General features: G+C 48.8%; 2 protein-coding genes across 2 annotated transcripts in view; both read right to left on the reverse strand.

The window, feature by feature from the left end:
* Window positions 1-4: 4 nt before the first annotated feature.
* Window positions 5-657, reverse strand: LOC111822153 (uncharacterized; the record flags this gene model as incomplete). Its single annotated transcript, XM_023739477.1, has 1 exon — window positions 5-657. A coding segment is annotated over one exon (653 nt), but the record flags the coding sequence as incomplete, so codon positions are not given.
* An 8,054-nt stretch (window positions 658-8,711) lies between these two features.
* Window positions 8,712-21,963, reverse strand: part of SHROOM2 (shroom family member 2) — a 19,526-nt gene continuing 6,274 nt past the window's right edge. Inside the window, exons 2-5 of the mRNA XM_023739478.1 lie at window positions 20,579-21,130; window positions 18,548-18,719; window positions 11,895-12,164; window positions 8,712-8,978 (exon numbers count right to left, since the gene is read on the reverse strand). Of these exons, the coding sequence (XP_023595246.1) occupies window positions 8,712-8,978; window positions 11,895-12,164; window positions 18,548-18,719; window positions 20,579-21,130 (1,261 nt within the window). The remainder of the gene's footprint in view (window positions 8,979-11,894; window positions 12,165-18,547; window positions 18,720-20,578; window positions 21,131-21,963) is intronic.

The following is a 21,963-nucleotide window of genomic DNA, read 5'->3' on the forward strand; positions in this document are numbered from 1 at the left end:
GGGCTTCATTTGGCTCTGGGGTGTTAGTAAATACCGCTCAAAGAGGAAGCTGAGGGCACTGATAACGGACATGGAGGCCGTTGTGATTCCCAGTGGGAGCACGTAGGACCACCGTTTACCTATTAGTGCTTCTTTTTTAACAGGAAAGCTCGGTGGAAAGTCAAAGGTGGTGTTGCCAGAAAAATCCGCATAGAAATTCCAGATCACTGCACTCGCGGTACACACAGAACTGAACAAAAGAAGACAGGCGCACATTTTGTAATACATTCGAAGGAAATCTGGGTATGGGGCTTTGATCCAACTGACCCAAAGGGTCAGCGTGCCAAAAATCAGGACCGGTAACTTGATAAAATTAGCTAACAAGATCATGTCCTGCGCATAGGAGATTTCATCAGAAATGGCCCAGCTCTCATTCATAACATGCTCCTGCGCCATCTCGACCAGCACGCCAGAGATGTCAACCTTTTGAATATAAAAAACATCCCAAAGTCCAATAAACACAACAGGAACAACCTTGCTGTCGAATTCCCACACGCGCCAGGATCTGCTGATTGCTAGGACGATACCAGATGTCCAAGACATATAACTCAAAAGGAGGCCGAAGAGTTGGCGGCAAAAGGGCTGCATTTCAAGTCGACTGCAGACAGGTAGAGGAGTTATGAGGTCAAGTCAGGAATGCGAAGGAGAAAACAAAATGAAACAGATTGATGAGCCACAGGTTAGAAAGTGCTGAATATTTACATCTTGCCCTTCTCATCTAAGGCTATATTTCCACATTCTATATTCTTCCTGGCCTTCAATCAGTGTTCTAAGTATCTTCTTTAAGAATAAGAGAAGCCTAATCTTTAACCCTTAAACCAAAAATATCCCCTGAAGTCATCTGAAAACCTAATAACAATTTAGCTTAAGTAGTAAAAAAGGAAACCCATTGCTGGTGAGTCAATTCCTACTCACACCGACCCTACTGGACAGAGTAGAACTGCTCCATAGGATTTCCAAGAGCGGCTGGTGGATTCGAACCTCTGACCCTTTGGTTAGTAGGCAATCTCTTAACCACCGCATGACCACGGCTCCGTAAAAAGCAAGGGAGGAAGTAAAAAGAAGTTAAAGAATGGTCCGTGTCCCGTGTAGAGATACACATAGACATTTGCTACTGAAATATCAAGGGGGAAAGGCACGCTTCCCTGGCCGCACAGAAAATCTCCCCAGAATGGTCTTGGGGCTCCCCTTGGCCTGGCCTATAAGATAAACAATAACACACGTGAGGAACATGCTTCACCATCACCTATATGTGTAAGTCACACATTAGCCATTTACTTTCTTCCCCCGCTGACAGTGAATCCTGTCAGGGTTCTCACATAAAAAGCGATGTGATGGTGGAGATGACATTGGCCAAGCTGATGAGCTATAATTCACATTTAAAGTGCTACTCGGGGGGCCTCGTTTTAACTGCCAACAGTATACAGCCCAGCAGTCCATGAAGAAAATGAAATGAAGCTTGTTTATAGCAAAAGACAGGCGGCCTAGGCTTACCTGCTTTGTTTGGCCATCCCAGGATATGTAATCTTTTCACACAGAAGACAGATTAAAGTAAAGGCGGCCACCAGAAAGCCTCAGTGATCTCAGCCAGGGCAGAAAGGCAACTAAACCACAGTGCTTCTCCCTGAAGAGGGGGAAAAAAAAGGAGAGGAGGACTCCTCAGAAGGGGTTATACTGCCAACTGCCAGGTTGGGAGGCCGTTGGAAATCGCAACATTCTTATGTTTCCATAACTGCCAGGGCTGGTCAGAGAATGCTGAGGGGTCATGTGACAGAGGCAAATTAAAGGGCCAGAGGCGTCAGATAGCACTTGAAGAGTGAAGTCTTTCTGGAAGAAAATTTCTTTTTCGAGGTCCTAACCCACCCACAGAGCCCTGCTGGAGCAGTGGTTAAGAGCTATGGCTGCTAACCAAAATGTCGGCAGTTCGAATCCCCCACTTGCTCCTACCCTACGGGCAGCTCTACTCTGTCCTGTAGGGTCGCTATGAGTTGACTCAATGGCAACAGGTTTTTTGGTTGGTTTGTTTTTTAATACATGCACAGGTGCCTCGGAAGAAAGACCTGGCAATCTGCTTCTGAAAGGTCCCGTTTAAAAAAAAAAAAAAAAGTTGCCATCAAATCAATCCTGACTCTTAGTGACCTTATAGGATTTTCTTGGCTGTCATCTTTATGGAAGTAGATCTCCAGGCCTTTTTTCTGCAGTATCGCTGATGGATTCAAACCGCCAACCTTTAGGTTGATAGTTGAGTGCTAATTGTTTATACCACCCTAAACCAAATGAAAGCCATTGCTGTTGAGTCGATTCCTACTCACAGCAACCCTATAGGACAGAGTAGAACTGCCCCATGAGCTTCCAAGGCTGTCATTTTTGTGGAAGCAGACTGTCACATCTTTCTCCTGCTGAGCGGCTGGTGGATTCAAACCGTCAACGTTTCAATTAGCAGGTGAGCGCTTAACCACTGCGCTACCAGGGCTCCATTCTGAAAAGGTGACAGCCGTGAAAACCCTATGGAGCACAGTTCTACTCTGCACACATGGGGTCGCCATGAGTCAAAATTGACTCAACTAACAACTGCATAACATCACTGTAATTCCTAAGAGTCTTAGTAAGTTGGGAAACTTTAGGAAGGTACACAGTGGGTGGAAAGGTCTTCCATGATAGGGGTCAGGAGCCGTCACCAGAGAAGTCAGGCTATCTGGAATGTACCTTCCTTGGGTTTGGTTTTTGAAGAAGCTTCCTCCACTTGGGTTTGTCTGATGTTTCACAGTGAAACCCATGCTGTGTATTTTGTGTAAGACCACCAGAGGGAGGGGGTGCCCTTCTCAGTACACCCCATCAGAGGTACGTGCCGCTGGTGTCTTAATCCTGGTGCTCTTAAGGTCACCGAGAACCCTGGGGCATGGTTCATGGTAGGCTGGATAATGCTATGCTGTAGACCTTGTGGGTGCATGCTTCCAGAGACAGATTTATCAGGAAGCTGATAAAGCTTAAAAAGGAGCTCCGGTGGCACAGTGGTTAAAGCATTTGGCTGCTAACCTTAAGGTGGGCAGTTCAAACTCACCAGCTGCTCAGGTGGAGAAAGACGTAGCAGTCTGCTTCTGTAAAGAGTATAGCCCTAAAGACCCTATGGGGCAGTTCTACTCTGTCCTATATGGTCGTTATGAGTTGGAATCATCTTGAGGGCAATGGGTTTGGTTTGGAATAAAACTTAAGCTTCAGGGCCTCTCATTCCCCTGGTGGGGGCCTCAGGAATGTGTTCACATGGCCATATGCTTTGGTCAAATCTGCCAAAGTCTAACTGCAATCAGTTAGGACTACCATCTCTGTCCACTCTGCTGTCCCTTCTTCTCACTCCCTCTCGTGTGCAAGGTAGGACACCAAAGGCACCTCTGAGCTCTGGCTGAGAGGTACTGTAGTTGTGTGCTGTCGAGTCAATTCCGACTCATCGCAACCCCATATGACAGAGTAGAACTGCCCCATAGGGTTTCCTAGGCTGTAATCTTTACGGGAGCAGATCACCAGGTCTTTTCTCCTGCCGAGCGGCCGGTGGGGTTGAATCATCGCCCTTTTGGTTAGCAGCTGAGCACTTAACCGCTGCGCCACCATGGCTGCTTTGAGCGGCACTAGGGTTGGAGAGTATTTCCCTTGCGTTTAGTGAGGTATGTGTATGTGGGCGGCTGTCACTCAACAATGCTGAATATTCAAGAACCAAAACACAGCACGTTTCTTTTTTCCCGGGGAATGCACAAAGCAGAAATGATGTGATGCCTGTGCTTGTAGGGCCCCAACTTGGCAGCAGAGCAAATGGGTTTGTGATGGAGTGGAATGGCCGATGGGCCCCCACGTTTCAGCTGTGTCTGACTGCCTATCTTCCTAGTGCTGCCGTAACAAAAATACCGCAAGTGGGCGCTTTTAACGAACAGATATTTATTTTCTCACAGTTCAGGAGGGTAGAAGTCCAAATTCAGGGCCAGGGCTCTAGGGGAAGTCTCTGTCTCTGTCGGCTCTGGGGGATTGTCCTCGGTCTTTTCAGCTTCTGTTCGTCAGTTCCTTGGCGATCTCCACATGACATCTATCTTCCCCTCCATTTGTGCTTCCTTCTTTGTGCTTCATCTGCTCCTCTTAGATCTCAAAAGTGATCGGCTTAAGATACACCCTACACGGACAGGACCTCATTCACATAACAGGTAGCAGGATATCCACACATATAGGGGTTACAACACATGTTTTTTAGGGGGACACAATTCAATCCACAAGAGTCCTTGATGCACTGTGTCCTGAGCAGATCAAACTGTCTCTGGTGCAGCAAACACCTCGAAAAAATACGAGTTCTACAACAAAACCCCTGCACATTGTCATCAGGGAGTCACGGCATGTAGCACAAGGACAACGTGATGACACAGTGAGACAGCCCCATACAACAGCAGCAACCTAGAACGGAGCTTGAAGTGTTCTTGTGTGTTAATGGCTTGATTGTTTCAGATCTCAGATAAGACAGGGTTGAAGTATCCTGGTAGAAGCCAACAGCAAAAGCAGAAATCAAATATGGTATTTGTCAGCTTTTTAAAATCTATAATTTGTTTCCATCCTAAGTATTCACTCTCCTACCTTTGACATTTATTTTTATTAAAAAGAGCCCCACTCCCCCAATTGTCTGACCTTCCGTCCCACAAACCTGCTCCAGCACAGACGCGTTTCTTGTCCTACCAGCCAGAAGAGTCAGCTGTCTCTCGAGTGGCTGTGACAGTTGTCCCGACTGCGGGGAAGCATTTCCTCCAGGTCCCGAGGATGGAGGAGGAAAACAGGATTAACAGCCAACACGTTCCCACATCACGCATGACTTCTAAGCACTTTAACATAGATTAAGAAATCCCTGGGGGGTGCAAACGGTTAAGCGCTCGACTGCTAACAAAAAGGTTGGAGGTTCAGGTCCACCCAGAGGCACCTAGGAAGAAAGGCCTGGGGACTCTACTTCTGACAAACCAGCCAAGGAAAACCCTATGGTGTACAGTTCGAGTCTGACACACACGCGGTCACCATGAGTCGGAGTCGACTTGAAGGCAACTGGTTTGGTTTGGTTTACCTTGTGAACTCATTTAATGTCACAGCGGCCCATCTCCAACTACAAGTGAGGAATGTGAGGCCCAGAGGCTACATCACTTGCAGCCAGGTGACAAGGAGGGTACCCAGGTGACTTTGCTCCAGGCAACGTGGCTCCAGGGTCCAGGAAGCTTGGAGGTGTCTCCATTGAGTGGACACTGGCGTGGGAGGCTGAGTCCGTCAGGCCCCAATTCTTCACTCCTCCCTGTATCCACACCCTTTGCCATGTGATTTCACAGTTCCTTCCATTCAAGGGGTAGGGCTCGGCCATGTGACTCGCTTTGGCCAATGGAAGGTTAAAAACCAGCTGCTGTCGATTCCGACTCATGGCATCCCCGTATGTGTCAAATAGAACTGTGCTCCACAGGGTTTTCAGTGGCCCATTTTCCAGAAGTAGATGGCCAGGCCTTTCTTCTGAGGCATCTCTGGGTGGACTTGAACCTCCTACCTTTAGGTTAGCAGCTGAGCACGCTAACCACCCAGGCACTCCTAGTGGTAGGTTAGCAGGTGTGATGTGATCAAAGATGTGAAAAGCATCTTTGTGAGTGGGCATGTCTTCTTGTGCATTGGCCATCGACACACCCGGGACAGCCTGCTAAGTCCCATGGAACACAGCCCAGCCTGGATCAGCCTGCTGACCTACAGACTCGTGAGCTCAACAAATAGCCCTCAATTACACTGCTGAGATTTCACAGGTGTTTGTTATGCAGCCTTATCATGGCAATAGCTAACTGATAACAACTCGTGCTGTGACCTCTTCCTGGAGCCCTGGTGGTGCAGTGGTTAAGAGCCTGGCACTAACCAAAAGGTCGGCAGTTCAAATCCACCAGCCACTCCTTGGAAAGCCTACCGGGCAGTTGTACCTGTCCTGTAGGGTCACTATGAGTTGGAATTGACCCAATGGCAATGGGTTTAGTTTGGTTTTGGCACGTTCATCAGCTTTAACTAGAATGGCATCAACAGTCACACACCTACAGACAAATGATGACTTAGTATATAATTCACTCAATGGTTTACAGCTCTGACACATGGTGAAGATACATTCATTTTTTAAAAAGATGGACCGTGGGTAAATCAAAGACGTGCTGCATTCACTCAAACAGACACTATTTATTTTGTTACAGTCAAGCAGGATGATCTGTTGATAGGTGTGTTAAGTGTCAAGCATGAAATCTGTACATGTTTTCCATGATGGGCTGCAGGAAGGAAGCCCCAGGCAATACCCCCGACAGAAATCTCGCTACGCAGAGCACTCCACAGCTGAGCTCAGACAGACAGGGGTGAGGAATCAGCCACCCCCTGGAAAGCTGAGGGCCAACTCTAGCACCAGACTGTTTTTATATGCAAGAACAGAACTATATACAGAGTATATACATCGACTCCCTGGAACCTCTGGGTCCCCACTAACCAGACAACTGAAGAGGCACGTAGGGGAATGGACAGGGCAGTTGTGATGACATATGCTTTGTTTTGCTTTGCTAAAAGGATAACATAGCATGATATGTTGCTATGTATAAGAGAAAGCCCTAAGAAAGAAAATCAAAAGGCTAGAGACAGACCCACGGATTCTGTTCTTCACATTTCACATACACCAGCATTGAGATGGTGACAGCACCGCAGTGGAGGGGAAGAATCACAGGTGAAAAGAATCTACGCTTTGTCTAACTTAAAAACAAAATGCACTGAAGCCACCCAGATGTCTCTGCTCTGGAGAGAGATGGAGGTTTGGGGACAGTCAGCTCCATCTTTTGTGACCAGACCAGACCAGGTCTAACAGCAAGTGAGGAGTGGGCGGTAAGGAGGAGAAACACGGCTTTTTCAAATCAGAAAGAGCTGACTTTAACGGAATGCCACCTTGTGAAAGAACCCTTAGCTTTCTGACCTGTGGAGACTGCTGGAAAGGCTGCTGACCCCTGGGTGACGGACACATGCCTGTCTATCTCCACAGCTCCACGGGGTGCGTTCACATTATCGAGGTGGCTATGCAGCCCAGTGCGGGGCTCTTGGCTTGTGCAGTGTGCATTCCTGCCCCTTAAAACCGTTCCGTGTTTTGGTAAGGCTGTGGTCACTGCTGACCCAGGGAAACCGCCGCACCTGCTGGAAACCTTCTTTCATGAAAATAAGGGGAAAAGATTAAAAGCATCCCTTAATATAACCAGTGTCCTAATATTACCAAACAGAAAGGCATCCAAGGGATTTGCTCACCGCTAACCACGCATTTAATTGGATGAAAACTTTTGAAGAAACACGAGATGACAGCCAGGAGGTTCTGCCCCGACAACTGGAGGTTGAACATCTTTTCTTGTGTGTGTCTGCCATGCACGTGTCCTCTTTGGCCAAGGTCTGTTCAAGTCTCCCGCCCACTTTCTGATTGGGCTGTTTGTTTTCTTACAGTTGAGTTCTGAGCGTTCCTTGTACATCCCGGATAACAAGTTCTTTGTCAGATACAGGGTTTACAAATATTTTCTCCCAACTGCGGCTCACCAATGGGAAACGACAGCTAGACAGGATGTTTTCCGCAAACAGACTGGCTTTAGAAACTTGGAGTCTCCACCAATCCAAGGGGCACCGAATCTCTCAAGTCCATGGCTGAGCAAGATGATGTTTAGCGGTTGTAGAGTTCACAGGCCTCTGAAGACCAGAGGGAGGGTTCTGACAATAAACGGAATGTTCTCTCACAGCGTGGTCACAGGTTTTGGGGGACAACAAGAGGAGAACAGCCATCTGTCATGACTGATCACCCACACACAAAACAGACGAGTGGGGGGAAACATAATTTAAAAACTGCTAAGCTGGTCTCATGAAAGAAATATCCAACGAGCACATTATCACTAGACACACTTTTAAACCCAAGTAATTTGCTTGGTGGGAAAACGTCCTTTGGACTGTGCTGTCGAATGGGCAGCACTTGAGCTACCTGTCTGCTCTGTGCGTGACCGTGTTTAACGACCTCGTTAAGTGGCGACTTTCCTCTGAGAATGAGCAGATCCAACACACTTGGGCTATTCATTTCACAGTAGGTTTTTAACGATTAGGAAACGATCCGCCACTCCAAACTTAATAAATTATTATCATCATCACCATCATGATGTTTGCTGGCTCCGGGAACACCAGGATATGATGGAGACGACGCACGCCCGCGCTGCCCCACAAGCAGAGGCAAAACCAACATGGCAGCTGTGCCCCGGAGGCAACGTGAGTGACGAGGGTGCCAGGCTCCCCTTCTCATGCTCCTGAGTGACCGGCTGGGGTGGCAGACGCTCACTGCCGTCCCCGGAGTGGGTACAGCATCTGAAGACGGGGAACAGCAACTGACCCTCCTGGTGACCACCACACGTACAACTGCACCAGCGTCCAGTGTGGGGACTTGGTGCATGGTCACGTTCAAGGCAAGGGCGGCTGGCGAGCTGTCCAGCTCAGCCGTGCAAAGGGAAACCAAACAATTAAATAAGCATCCCGAACAAACAGGTGAGTTATTGCTTTTCCAAGAGCTATCACGCGGGGGATACTCTCTCTAAGACTCGATCTCTTGGAGCCGGGCTGGGCCCCTCCCCGCCCACCACGGGAGACCCCTATTTGCTGCGCTCGGGCTGGAGGCTGTCGAGCAGACACTTGAGCTGCTCCTCGCCGAGGTGGATCTTGTCCTCCAGCTCCCGCTGCTCGATGATGAGGGCCGACTTCATCTTCACAAAGTGCTTGTGGTCCGCCAAATTTTCCTCACTGAGGTAGCTTGCCAGGATGTCGAACACGACGCGCTCCCGCCGGTCCAGGTTCTCCTTGAGCTCCTTGGCGTCCTCGTGCTGCTGGGTGAGGACCCTCCGCTTCTCCAGCAGTGACTGCTGTGGGGACAGAGACAAAATCCCGTCAGGCAGGACCACAGCAGGGCTTACCCTGCGTGACACCCTGGGGTCTGTTCCCACAGCTGTCCACCAGGTTACCAATGGGGATCTGGAGTTCCCTGTGCTGAGGACCAGAGACACCATGGGTTCCGCACAAAGGTACTCAGGGTGCAGGTGGAGAGCGCCACCTTGTGGCCACAGCAGACCCAACCCCAGCCCTCCATAAGCCGCTCATGGCCTAAGTTTCCTCCCACAGCCCGTAGCACGGCAGGAACAGTTAACGCACTTGGCTGCTGACACAAAGGTTGGTGGTTCAAATCCACACACAGGCACCTCGGAAGAAAGGCCTGGTGATCTCCTTCAGAAAAATCTGCCACTGAAAACCCTGTGGAGCTGAGTTCTACTCTGACACACATGGGGTGGCTATGCGTCGGAATCGACTTGATGGAAACTGGTTTTTTACTGGCCTTAAATGGTTAGCAGGAAGAGTGGTAAGCAGAAGAGGAATCAAGGGACTAGAAGATACAGATGCCCAATTCTGAGATGCCCAAAAGGAGAAGGCAAAGGACCAGCACTAGGAGTGATCCCACTTGTGCCAACACCCTTTCTGTGACATTATTGTAGAAAAGTTGGTGAAAGGAAAATACCCTGAGGAAACTCCAGGGAAGGATTTCCAGACCCTTCAGGCAGAAGGGGACGGAGTCTGTGGGTGTGTTTGTAAAAGTGGACACATGACGGCACTGGGGGAGGCAGGAGACAGATGCAGGATTGTGAATGTGGTCTGGGGATTGGGATCCTTGATCCTGACCGGAGTCTTGCTCTGGGAGACACAGAAGACCCCATTTCCGAAACAAGAGCTGCCGCGACACTCCACTCACAATCACACTCTGCCTGCAAAAGACCCTCCTGGTTCCCTACACTCAGAGCTTAATGAAAACCACATGAGGACACCATGGAGCTCAAGGAGGCAGAGATGAAGTCATTCAGTGTCTTCAGGTGCAGGTTGGTGGTTTCCAACAAGCTCCCAGTGCTGCTGCTGCAGGCATCCTGCAGCCCTGGCTCTGAGCAGCAAGGCCCTAACAGCAGCTGTGCAGACTCACGCAGCCTGAGGGGCTCACATCTGCCTTACTAAGCACGAAGCTCTTTGAGCCAAGAGGTCAAAGTATTCAGGTTTAAAAGTCATGAATGCAATCAATAGCTTGGTCAAGGTCATTGTTGCTCATGTGATAGAAGTGTACCTTCTACACCAAATTGTGATGTTATGAGATTCCTACATGACATGCTGCAAAAAAAAAAAAAAAAAAAAAAGTAGGCTGGCAAATGCCAGGGACTCATTTAAGGTACACGAGTTTCTGCATTATATCTGGGCATCAGGACAGCCACCGGCCTTCTGTCCCTGCACAGCTTTGCCACAGAAGCTCAGTGATAGCCACACATGGGCCTCCAGGACACGGTCACACTTTGCAAACCGCCAGACACACAGAAAGTATTCCATAAAGGGTAGCTGGTGCCACTGTCATCAAGACAGAGGTTTACAGCAGAAACTGCCCTTGGTGGGTTGCTTCTGTGATGGGCCCATGACCGCCTTTCAGGGCACCTGCCTGCCGTGACTACAACAGGTCCCCTGCAGCTCCGTCCTTGGAAAGCAAACTGCCTGCTTCTAACCCTTATCTGGGAACACCTTGACCTTCAGGGTGTTTGTGAAACAAAGATAGAGTAGATTTTCATGCAAAAGGACAAGGGGAAGCAGATGAATCCTATCAAAAAGGACACAGACACTCACTGTAGAGCTGGGGACTTAGTTATCAAAATTGGCAGGGCGCGGGACACGCTGAATGAAGTGAAGGAGTTGCGTGGGTACCCTCTGCCTGCATGTTTATTTTCTGTTGGAAAAGACAAAGGGAGCCTTCTCAAATGGGACACCACAGCTTTTAACGTGTTAGCACGCCCATCTCTGCACATCTCAACCTCCTCACGGCTCAGCTGCCTGACATACTGATTCTCCTCCAAGCTGGCCACGTGGGAGGAGGCTGTGGCCCTGCACCTGCGCATGGAAACGGAACCGCTTCCCATAGGCCCAGGAAGGTGAAGCTCAAGGACGGAGCCTCCAGGTGCCTCAGGTTCCTCATCTGTAAAATGGGCCCTTAGAGAGGCACCCCTGGGTGGCACCAATGGGTTAAGGCCCGACACTCTATTATGAAAAACCAGCCACTGAGAATGCTGTGGAGCACAGTTCTACTCTGGCACACATGGAGTCACCATGAGTCGGGGTTGACTTTTGACAGTAACTGGTTTCGGGGAGGCAATCGCACACATTTATATGTGGTTAAAGGAAAATTAAAAAGAAAGGATACTGTCTAGGAAGAGACGATGAATAGGAACGAGCAGCAGGAATACATGAAAAAATGTCAAGAGAAGCCAACAGCTCTTTCTGAAGATCATGGCAGCCCTGTGGGCCAGTGACAGTACTTCAAGACACCAGATATTACTGGTAACTTTTTCCTTCAGTTAAAAGGAAAGAGAGGAGGGGTCCTGGGTGGTGTCAACTGTTAAGCCCTCGACTACTAACTGAAAAGGAGGCAGTTCAAACCCACCCAGAGGCGCCTTGGAACACAGGCCTGGTGATTTGCTTCTGAAAACCCTATGGAGTGGGTCTACTCTGCACACATGGGGTTGCCGTGAGTCGGAACATACTCGAAGGCAACAAACCACCACCACGACCAAATGATACACGATTTCTCCAAAGGGGAAGAGACGAGGGAGCACTCGACACCTGGATAGCGTTTTGCATTACGGGAGGATAGGCTGCTGCATAAACCGGGCCTGGCTTTAAGGAATTCACCCTCACAACGCCCCAAGGAACGCCTTCCCGGGGGACCACCCTCCCACTCCCAGCACAGACGCATGTATAGATACCCGGTCCCCAGGAGAAGCACTGTCGTCCAGGTTATTGAGGGCGTTCTCCACACGGGCCAGGCGGCCTGACAGGGACAGCAGAAGGTTCACCACCTTGTCCAGGTCCCCAATGAACATACGGAACTTGTCAAACTCATTGGGCTTGCAGACATCTTTGGCGATGGCCTCCATCTCATCCCCGAGCTCGTTGTTGGCCTGGATGTCCTCCAGCAGCGTCTCCCGGGCTTCCCGCAGCACCTGCAACTTGCGACTGATGCTGTCGATGAGTTCCTGCTGTGCACAGGGCCGAGAGACAGTCATTAGGTCCCCCAACCCAGCGTACTGCTTCCTGCAGGGCGTGGCGTTGCATCCACATACCCGTCATCTGAATGGGGGGAAACTCGCTTTTGTGTCATCTAATAAGAAAGGAGCAAGCCCTGGTGGCGCAGAGGTTAGGTGCTCAGCTGCTAACCAAAAGGTCAGCGGTTCCAACCCACCAGACCCTCTGCTGGAGAAAGACTGCTTCCTTAAAGATTTCAGCTTTGGAAAGCCTATGGGGCAGTTCTACTGTCCTACAGGGTTGCTATAAGTTGGAATTGACTCTGGCAATGTGGTTTTGGGTTTTCAACAATAAAGGATTCATAAGACCGAAAGAAAACCAAACAAACAAACCAGTTACCATTGATTCAACTCCAACTCACAGCGATCCCGCGTGCATCAGAGTAGAACTGCGCTCCGCAGAGTTTTCAATGGATCATTTTCTGGACGTAGACTGTCAGGCCTTTCCTCTGAGGCACTCCTCGGTGGATTCAAACCTCCAACCTTTTGATTATCAGCTGGGCACATTAACCATTTGCACCACCATCCCCTTGCCAAAAAAAAAAAAACAAAACAACCAAACCCATTGCCAGTGAGTCAATTTCGACTAATAGCAACCCTACTGCAACCCTCTAGACAGAGCAGAACTGCCCCACAGGGTTCCCAAGGCTGTAATCTTTACGGAAGCAGACTGCTACATCTTTCTCCTGAGGAGCGGCTGGTGGGTTCGAACTGCAGACCTTTCGACTAGCAGTGGAGTGCTTAACAACTGCACCACCTCCTTATTTGCACTACCCAGGGACTCCAAAACCAGTTGCTGATGAGTTGACTGTAACTCACGGCAACCCCACGTGTGTCAGAGTAGAACTGTGCTCCACAGGGTTTTCAAAAGGCTGATTTTTTGGTGGTAGATCACCAGGCCTTCCTTCCGAGGTGGCTGAATCACTGGCATTTAGCTTAAAACAAAATAAGTATGTTCTTGCTCTGGTGTCATGGATTGAATTGTGTCCCCCCAAAATATCTGTCAACGTGGCTGGGTCATGATTCCCAGTATTGTATGATTGTGTACCACTCTGTAAATCTGATGTGATTTCCTTATGTGTTGTAAACTCTATCACTATGATGACATTATACTGATGAGGTCTACAAGATTAGATAGTGTCTTAAGCCAATCTCTTTTGAGATAAAAAAGAGAGAAGCAAGGAGAGAGACATGGGGACTTCACACCACCAAGAAAGCAGTGCTGGGAGCAGAGGGCGTCCTTTGGACCTGAGGTTCCTAAGCAGAGAAGCTCCCAGACCAAGGGAAGATTGATGAATTGGATCTTCCTGCAGAGCCGACACAGAAAGCCTTCCCCTGGAGCTGATGCCCTGAATTTCGACTTGTAGCCTATTGGCCTGTGAAGAAATAAACTTCTCTTTGTTAAAGCCATCCACTCGTGGTATTTCTGTTAGAGCAGCACTAGATGACTAAGACACTCTGGTAATGTCTTGTTACATAATACTGGACGCACGGCCTTCTGGTGATACTGAAGGTAGATTCCGTTCCAACCTCCGTCTTCGTAAGGATTCACAGGACCTGAGTGACACTTTGTGCTTCATACTTGGAAACTCCAATTTAGATTCTTACATATACGGCAATTAGTGTGTCTATGTCTAGTACCCACCACTCGTCTGTCAGTTTGTCCCACTGTGGGGGCTTGCGTGTTGCTGTGAGGCTGGAAGCTATGCTACTGGTATTTCAAACACCAGAAGAGTCACCCTGGGTGGACAGGTTTTGGCAGAGCTGCCAAACTAAGACAGACTAGGAAGAAAGGCCTGGTAATCTACTTTTGAAAAAAACTGGCCAGTGAAAACCTTATGAATAGCAGCAGAACACTGTCTGGTATAGTGCCAGAAGATGAGCCTCTCAGGTTGGAAGGAACTCAAAATACAACTAGGGAAGAGCTGTCTCCTCAAAGTACAGTCAACCTTAATGACGTGGATGGAGTCAAGCTTTCAGGACCTTTGTTTACTGATGTGGCACAACTCAAAAAGAGAAGAAACAGCTGCAAACATTCGTTAATAATCAGAACGTGGAATATACGAAGTATGAATCTAGGAAAATTGGAAGTCATCAAAAATGAAAGGGACCGCATGAAGACTGATATCCTAGGCATTAGTAAGCTGAAATGGACTGGTACTGGCCATTTTAAATCAGATAATCATATGTTCTACTATGCCAGAAAGGACAAAAAGAACACTTCAAGATCAATCCTTAAGTACAACACTGTCAGTGTTAGGATAATAACCACATGCCTACGAGGAAGACCAGTTAATTCAACTATTATTCAAATTTACGCACCAACCACTAATGCCAAAGATGAGGAAATTAAGAGTTTTACCAACTTCTGCAGTCTGAAATTGATCAAACATGCAATCGGGATGCATTGATAATTACTAGTAACTGGAATTGAAAGTTGGAAACAAAGAAGAAGGATCAGTAGTTGGAGAACAAGGCCTTGGTGATGCCGGAGATCAGGTAATAGAATTTTGCAAGACCAATGACTTCCTCTTTGCAAATACCTCTTTTCAACAACATAAACAGTGACTATATACATGGACCTAACCGGAGAGAAAACACAGGAATCAAATCAACTACATCTGTGGACAGAGACGATGGAGAAGCTCAATATCATCATCAGTCAGAACAAGGCGAGGAGCCGACTGCGGAACAGACCATTACTTGCTCGTGTGCAAGTTCAAGCTGACACTGAAGAAAATGAAAACAAGTCTACGAGAGCCAACGTATGACTTTGAGTATATCCCACCTGAATTTAGAGACCATCTCTAGAATAGATTTGACGCACTGAACATTAATGACCAAACACCAGACGAGTTGCGGAATGACATCAAGGACATCATACATGAAAAAAGCAAAAGATCATTAAAAAGACTGGAAAGAAAGAAAAGACCAAAACGGATGTCAGAAGAGACTCTGAAACTTGCTCTTGAACACAGAGCAGCTAAAGCAAGATGAAGAAATGACCTAAAGGAACTGAACAGGAGATTTCAAACGGCAGCTTGAGAAGACAAAGTAAAGTATTATAATGAAATGTGCAAAGACCTTGAGTTAGAAAACCAAAAAGGAAAAACATAATCGCCATTTCTCAAGCTGAAAGAACTGAAGAAAAAATTCAAGCCTCGGGTTGCAATTTTAAAGGCTTCTGTAGGCAAAATACTGAACGACGCAGGAAGCATCAAAAGAAGATGGAAGGAATACACAGAGTCACTGTACCAAAAATAATTGGTCGACATTCAACCATTTCAGGAGGTAGCATATGATCCAGAACCGATGGTACTGAAGGAAGAAGTCCAAGTGCACTGAAGGCACTGGTGAAAAACAAAGCTCCAGGAATTAACAGAATACCAATTGAGATGTTTCAACAAAGGGATGCAACGCTGGAGGTGCTCGCTCATCTATGCCAAGAAATTTGAAGACAGCTGCCTGGCCAACTGACCAGAAGAGATCCATATTTGTACCCATTCCCAAGAAAAGTGATCCAACAGAATGCAGAAATCACCGCACAATATCATTAATATCACACTCAAGTAAAATTTTGCTGAAGATCATTCAAAAGCAGGTGCAGCAGTATATCCACAGGGAACTGCCAGACATTCAAGTTGGATTCAGCAGACGACATGGAACACGGGATATCATTGCTGATGTCAGATGGATCCTGGCTGAAAGCAGAGAATACCAGAAAGATGTTTACTTGTGTTTTATTGACTATGCAAAGGCATTCGACTGTGTGGCCCATAACAAATTATGGATAACACTGTGAAGAGTGGGAATTCCAGAACACTTAACTGTCCTCTGAGGATCCTGTAGATAGATCGAGAGGCAGTCATTCAAACAGAACAAGGGAATACTGGGTGGTTTAAAATCAGGAAAGGTGTACGTCAGGGTTGTATCCTTTCACCATACCTATTCAATCTGTATGCTGAACAAATAATCTGAGATGGTGGACTGTATGAAGAAGAACATGGCATCAGGATTGGAGGAAGACTCATTACCAATCTGCAATATGCAGATGACACAACCCTGCTTGCTGAAAGTGAAGAAGGCTTGAAGTACTTACTGATGAAGATCAAAGACCACAGCCTTTCAGTACAGATTACACCTCAACATAAAGAAAACAAAAATCCACACAACTGGACCAATAAGCAACATCTGATCCAAACCCCAAAATCCGTAGCCGTCGAGGTGATTTCAACTCATAATGACCCTATAGGACAGAGTAGAACTGCCCTATAGGGCTTCCAAGGATCAGCTGGTGGATTGGAACTGCCGACCTTTCGGTTAGCAGCCAAGCTCTTAACCACTGCGCCACCAAGTCTCCCAACATCATGAGAAAATATGGAAGCTGTCAAGGATTTCATTTTACTTGGATCCACAATCAACGCCCGTGGAAGCAGCAGTCAAGAAATCAAACTATGTATAGCGTTTGGCAAATCTGCTGCAAAAGACCTCTTTAAATTGTTCAAAAGCAAAGATGTCACTTTAAGGACTAAGGTGTGCCTGACCCAAGCCATGGTGTTTTCAGTCACCTCGTATGCATGTGAAAGCTGGACAATGAATAAAGAAGACCGAAGAAGAAGTGATGCATTTAAACTGTGGCGCTGGCGAAGAATATCAAATATACCAGGGACTGCCAGAAAATGAACAAATCTGTCTTGGAAAAAGTACGGCCAGAATGCTCCTTAGAAGCAAGGACAGCAAGACTTCGTCTGACGTACCTTGAACATGTTATCAGGAGGGAACAATTCCTGGAGAAGAACATCATGCTTGGTAGAGGGTCAGCGAAAAAGAGAAAGACCCTCAATGAGATGAACTCTGGTGGCACAGTGGTTAAGTGCTCAGCTGCTCCACGGAGAAAAATGTGGCAGTCTGCTTCTGTAAAGGTTTTAGCTTAGGAAACCCTATAGGACAGTTCTACTTTGTCCTATAGGGTCGCTACCAGTCGGAACTGACTTGACAGCAATGGGTTTGGGTTTTGTAATATTTACAGGAGCAGATAACCACGTCTTTCTGCTGTGGAACCACTAGTGGGTTCAAACTGCCGACCTTTTGGTTAGCAATCGAGTGCTTAACCTTTGCGCCACCAGCGCTTCCTTCATCTTTATGACAAGCGGATGATTGTTTGTTTCACCCCCGACAGGTGGATGATTTTAAAGACAAAGTCTATCTAGCATTTATGTATTAAGAAACCCAAAACAAACGGAAAAAAAACACTCCCTCAAAACCAAAACAGCACACGTTTGGAAGGCAAGAGTTCCAATCATGTCCTACTGCATCAATGCTCTCTCTACAGAAGCATTTCTTTGAGTCAATCTGTTCCCTTGCTCTGCTAGAATTCTCTTACACCACCTGATATCTATCTCAGGGGGTCAAGCAAACTTTTTTAGGCTTTGCGGGCCATACGTTCTCTGTCAAACCTCAACTCTGCTGTTGTAGCGTGAAGGCAGCCAGGTCAATGAATGAAAGTGGCTGTGTGTTAACAGGAGTCCCTACTGGTGTGCATGGTGAACATGCTCAGCTGCTCACCAAAAGGGCAGAGGTTCAAGTCCACCCAGAGGTGCCCTGGAAGAAAGGCCTGGCGATCTACTTCAGAAAAATCAGCCACTGAAAGCCCTATGGAGCACAGCTCTACTCTGACACTCATGGGGTTGCCAAGAGTCAGACTTGACTCAATGGCAACTGGTGTTCCAATAAAACTTTAAGCAGGTGGTGGGTCACATTTGGCCCCTTTGTCGCAGTTGCCAACCTCAATATTATAATTTTTGTTTATCTGTTTGCTGGTCATCTCTCCCAAGAGAATATAAGCTCCCTCAGGGAAAAGCTGTATTCTGTCTTGTCTACTGTTCTATCCCCACGTGCCCAGATGAGTTCTTGGAGCTGAAACAATGATACCTTTTGGGTTACAAAGCACTTTTGGATCCGCTGTTGGTTCTCTGATAATGTGGTTACCCGAGATACTTGAACCTGATATTCAGAGAAGGATACGTGACTGGCTGAAGGTGACACAATGAAGTCCACTGGATTTTTGTTGGTGTAGAAGGAACATACCAGCTAAACTTAAATAGAATGATGCTGATTTAGCTAACTGGGCACTGGACCCTCATTAAAAGTCCAAGATAGGAACCGAACAATTAACCACAAAGGGCTTAATGATGTTGCCCTGAACTTGATTGTCCTGTAGAAGCTGAAAACGAGAGCCCCTCAGACATGGGTGGTCAGGGCTGGGGTACAAACCATGGAGCCGATGCCACCTGCTGTCCCCCAGGCTGAGCTGAAGGCTCGAGCTGTGGGCCTACCTTCTTCACCGACAGGTCATGGTCCAGGTCGCTCCCTGAGTCCTCCTCAGCGTCCTGCTGCTCCTGCAGATCCTTCATCTTGATCAGCAGCTCCGCCTTGGGGGCCGACGTGCTGTAGTATGTAGAGTTGGTGGCCAGGGACATGGCCGTCGCCACGCTTAGCTCCTCTTTCCTGGGGGAACGTCAGAATGTTAACTGCTGAAAGCGTGTGCCTGGCCATGCTCCACGGACCCTTCCCCCAGGTGTGACAAGTAACTGGTAGCTCTAACACAATAACACTTGTCAGGGAGACAGGATGAGAAGAGGGGAAAAAAAGAGGTGACCAAGTTAGAACTCCAAAGGCCTTGCCAAATGGATAAAGTCTCAGCAGTCCCTGGGTGGCGCCAATGGCTACATACTCGAGTACTAGACAAAAGGTTGGAGATTCAAACCTATCCAGAGGCACCTCAGAAGAAAGGCCTGGCGATCTGCTTCCAAAAGGTCACAGCCTTAAAAACCCCGCAGAGCACAGTTCTACTCTGACACATGGGGTCGCCATGAGTGGGCATCGACTCGACGGCAGCTAACGATAAGTCAGATCACTATCAAATTAGTACTAATAACCAAAACGCAGGCTTTTTGAAGAGTAGCAAATGGATAAAGTGTAGGGGATGTAGTTTTAAAAAAGGGCAAAGCACTGAACTAAGCAGGCATGTCTAGAACTCTCCACTGTGGAGATAAGGGTGCAGACCATCTTCACTGGGGCCTGAGTCCACAGGGATGGCGTGTGTAACACTATAATGGGACCCATGTCCCCAAGTGTGGCTCCCTCACACCTTCCTGCCAGCAGCCACTCATCCTTGTCGCTTTGGTCTGTTTTGTCCTATTTCCCCTTTCCTGCTCCATTCTTTGGCTCTCTGACCTACTGCCAACGACATGTATGGTGACAACATCCAACAGAAAAGATGGAACCACAGGCAACTTTGCGGCCAAATCGCTGAATGAGAAAGGCATCAAAGTGCTATTTACAAAACTAAGACAAATTAATTTAGTCACTCATCTATACATAAAATGTCAACAACTCTCTAGCTCAGCTGCTAATCAAAAGGTCAGCAGTTTAAATCCACCAGCCGCTCTTAGGAAACCCTATAGGGCAGTTCTCCTCCATCCTGCAGGGTTACTATGAGTTGGAACTGACTCAATGGCACCTAACAACAACAACAACAACGACATATTCAACCTAAGCCTTGCTCCTCTGATGATGGGCTTTCTCCACCTTGGAGGAGTCCCCGGCTGACACAGATGATTAAGTGCTCGACTACTAGCCAAATGGCTAGAGGTTCGAACCCACCCAGAGATACCTCAGAAGAAAGGCCTGGCAATCTGCTTCTGGAAGGTCACAGCCTTGAAAGTCCCATGCAACACAGTTCTACCCTGCACACATGGGGTCGCCATGAGTCAGCAATGACTGGACGGCAGCTAACAACAAGTCCACCTCGACATGACTGACATCTGGGACCGGATCACGCTCTGTGGTGGGGGCTGCCCTGTGCATTGTAGGATGGTTAGCAGCATCCCTGGAATCTACCCACTAGACGCCAGCAGCATGCCCCCCTCAAGCCAAGTTCTGACGGCCAAAAATGACTCCAGATAATTGTCAAATGTCCCCTAGGGGCACAGTCACCCCCAGGTGAGGACCACTCTTACCGAAAGGAGACCTGTGGGCATTATTCTAAATCAAATAGCTCAAGCCAGGAAAGCTGGGGGCTGGGGGGTGGACTGTAGTGGGTGTTTTCACGCCTTTCCCAGGTCTCCAAGGAATCACCTTCAGAGATAACACTGGCCAGGGTGCTTTTAGCTTCTCTCTCGGGAGGGTCACAAACAAACCAAAAAGTGCTGAGCGCTGCAGCAGCCTCCCTGAAAATCCATCCCCCCTAAAGCAATCCTGGAAGCAGGTGAGCCCTGCTACCTCCCCCCATGCCATTTCTGCCTATGAGACACCATGCAGAATCACAAGGGCCAAACACCCCAAATGGGGGCAGCATTACTCACTTGTCCTCCATGGTCCTCGGGGAGGGGCCTTTGGGCAGCAGCTTCCTCCGCTGCTGGGCCTCCTCCAGGAGATGCTCATCCTTGGGGAAGATGCCCCCCATCAGGTCCATGGTGGTCTTGATCTTCACACTGGGGTCCAGGACGTCGGCCAGGGACCGGTCCTTCCCCACAATCTCGCGGGCCAGCTCCTCGGACTTGAGGTCCTCCACGCTCTTCTCTTTGGCCTTCACGTAGCTGAGCCCCGCGGGGGAGGCGCAGCTATCCTTGGCGGGGTGCACCTGGGCGCTGGGGGGCTCGGGCTCGGCCGGCCGGGCTCGGGGCGGCTCCCCAGGCTCGGAGCCCTGCCGTGTGTACAGGTAGAAGCGGGAGTAGGACTGTTCCGACGTGCTCAGCGTCTTGATCTGGTCACGCTCCAGCCCGCTGGGCAGGGCGGGCGGCTCGGTGGGCTGGGCCAGGCCCTGGCGGCTCTCCTTCTCGGGCTGGCTCTCCGAGTGCACGATCTTGATGGGCACCATCTTCACCGTCGTGTTGTTGTCCATTACCCGCTCGATTCTGGAAAGAACAGAACTGTCAAAAGGTAAGGTGCGCCCTGGGCAGCACTCCGGCCCTCCTTCCCCTCCCAGCGGAGAAACCTGGCCCAAAGACCCCCAGACCCCGCAGCTGGGGGCGGGCAGCCATGATCCATCCCACGTGCTCGGACGGGCTCCACACGTTCCCTCCACCCCTAACGTGGTCTCCTGTCATCAGCCACCCAAGGGCCCTCCCGTGGGCACACAGTGTTCCACGTCCGCCAGGGGTTCTCAGCATGTCTTCTAAGGTAATCTGGCGAGCGATGTGACAATTGTTTAATTTTCTCTTTTGACTTCAAGGATAATGCAGAAACTTATAAACCCCACCAGGTTTTCTTTTGTAGGGAAACCTGCAATTAATGGACAGTTTTCACAGAATTACTGCCAGCGTGTCAGGTCAGCGCCCCTCGGAGCACAGCCTGTGCTGGCCTGCAGGTGCTGGGCAAATTCTCAGCGCGCCAGATACGTCCTCTTCTACAAAGACTGAGCCTGTTTTCACCCGACGCTGAGCTCCACCACTCCCCAGTCACAGCTCTCTCACATGCTCCTGTGCAACCGTATCTCACCCTCAACCTACGGTCCACCTTCCATCCACCTGCCGGCCTTCTGCTCCACCTGCCAGCCCTCCACTCACCTCCACTCCACCTGCCAGTCTGCCGCCGCACCTCCACTGCACCTGCCAGCCCTCCACTCGGCCTCCCAGCCCTCCCCTCCGCCTGCCAGCCCTCTGCTACTCCACTCCACCTGCCAGCCTGCTGCCGCCTCTCCACTCCACCTCCTAGCACCCCGCCGCCCCTCCACTCCACCTCCTAGCAC

This window comes from Trichechus manatus, unplaced genomic scaffold (genome assembly GCF_000243295.1).
Source record: "Trichechus manatus latirostris isolate Lorelei unplaced genomic scaffold, TriManLat1.0 scaffold00134, whole genome shotgun sequence".
Lineage (NCBI taxonomy): Eukaryota > Metazoa > Chordata > Mammalia > Sirenia > Trichechidae > Trichechus > Trichechus manatus.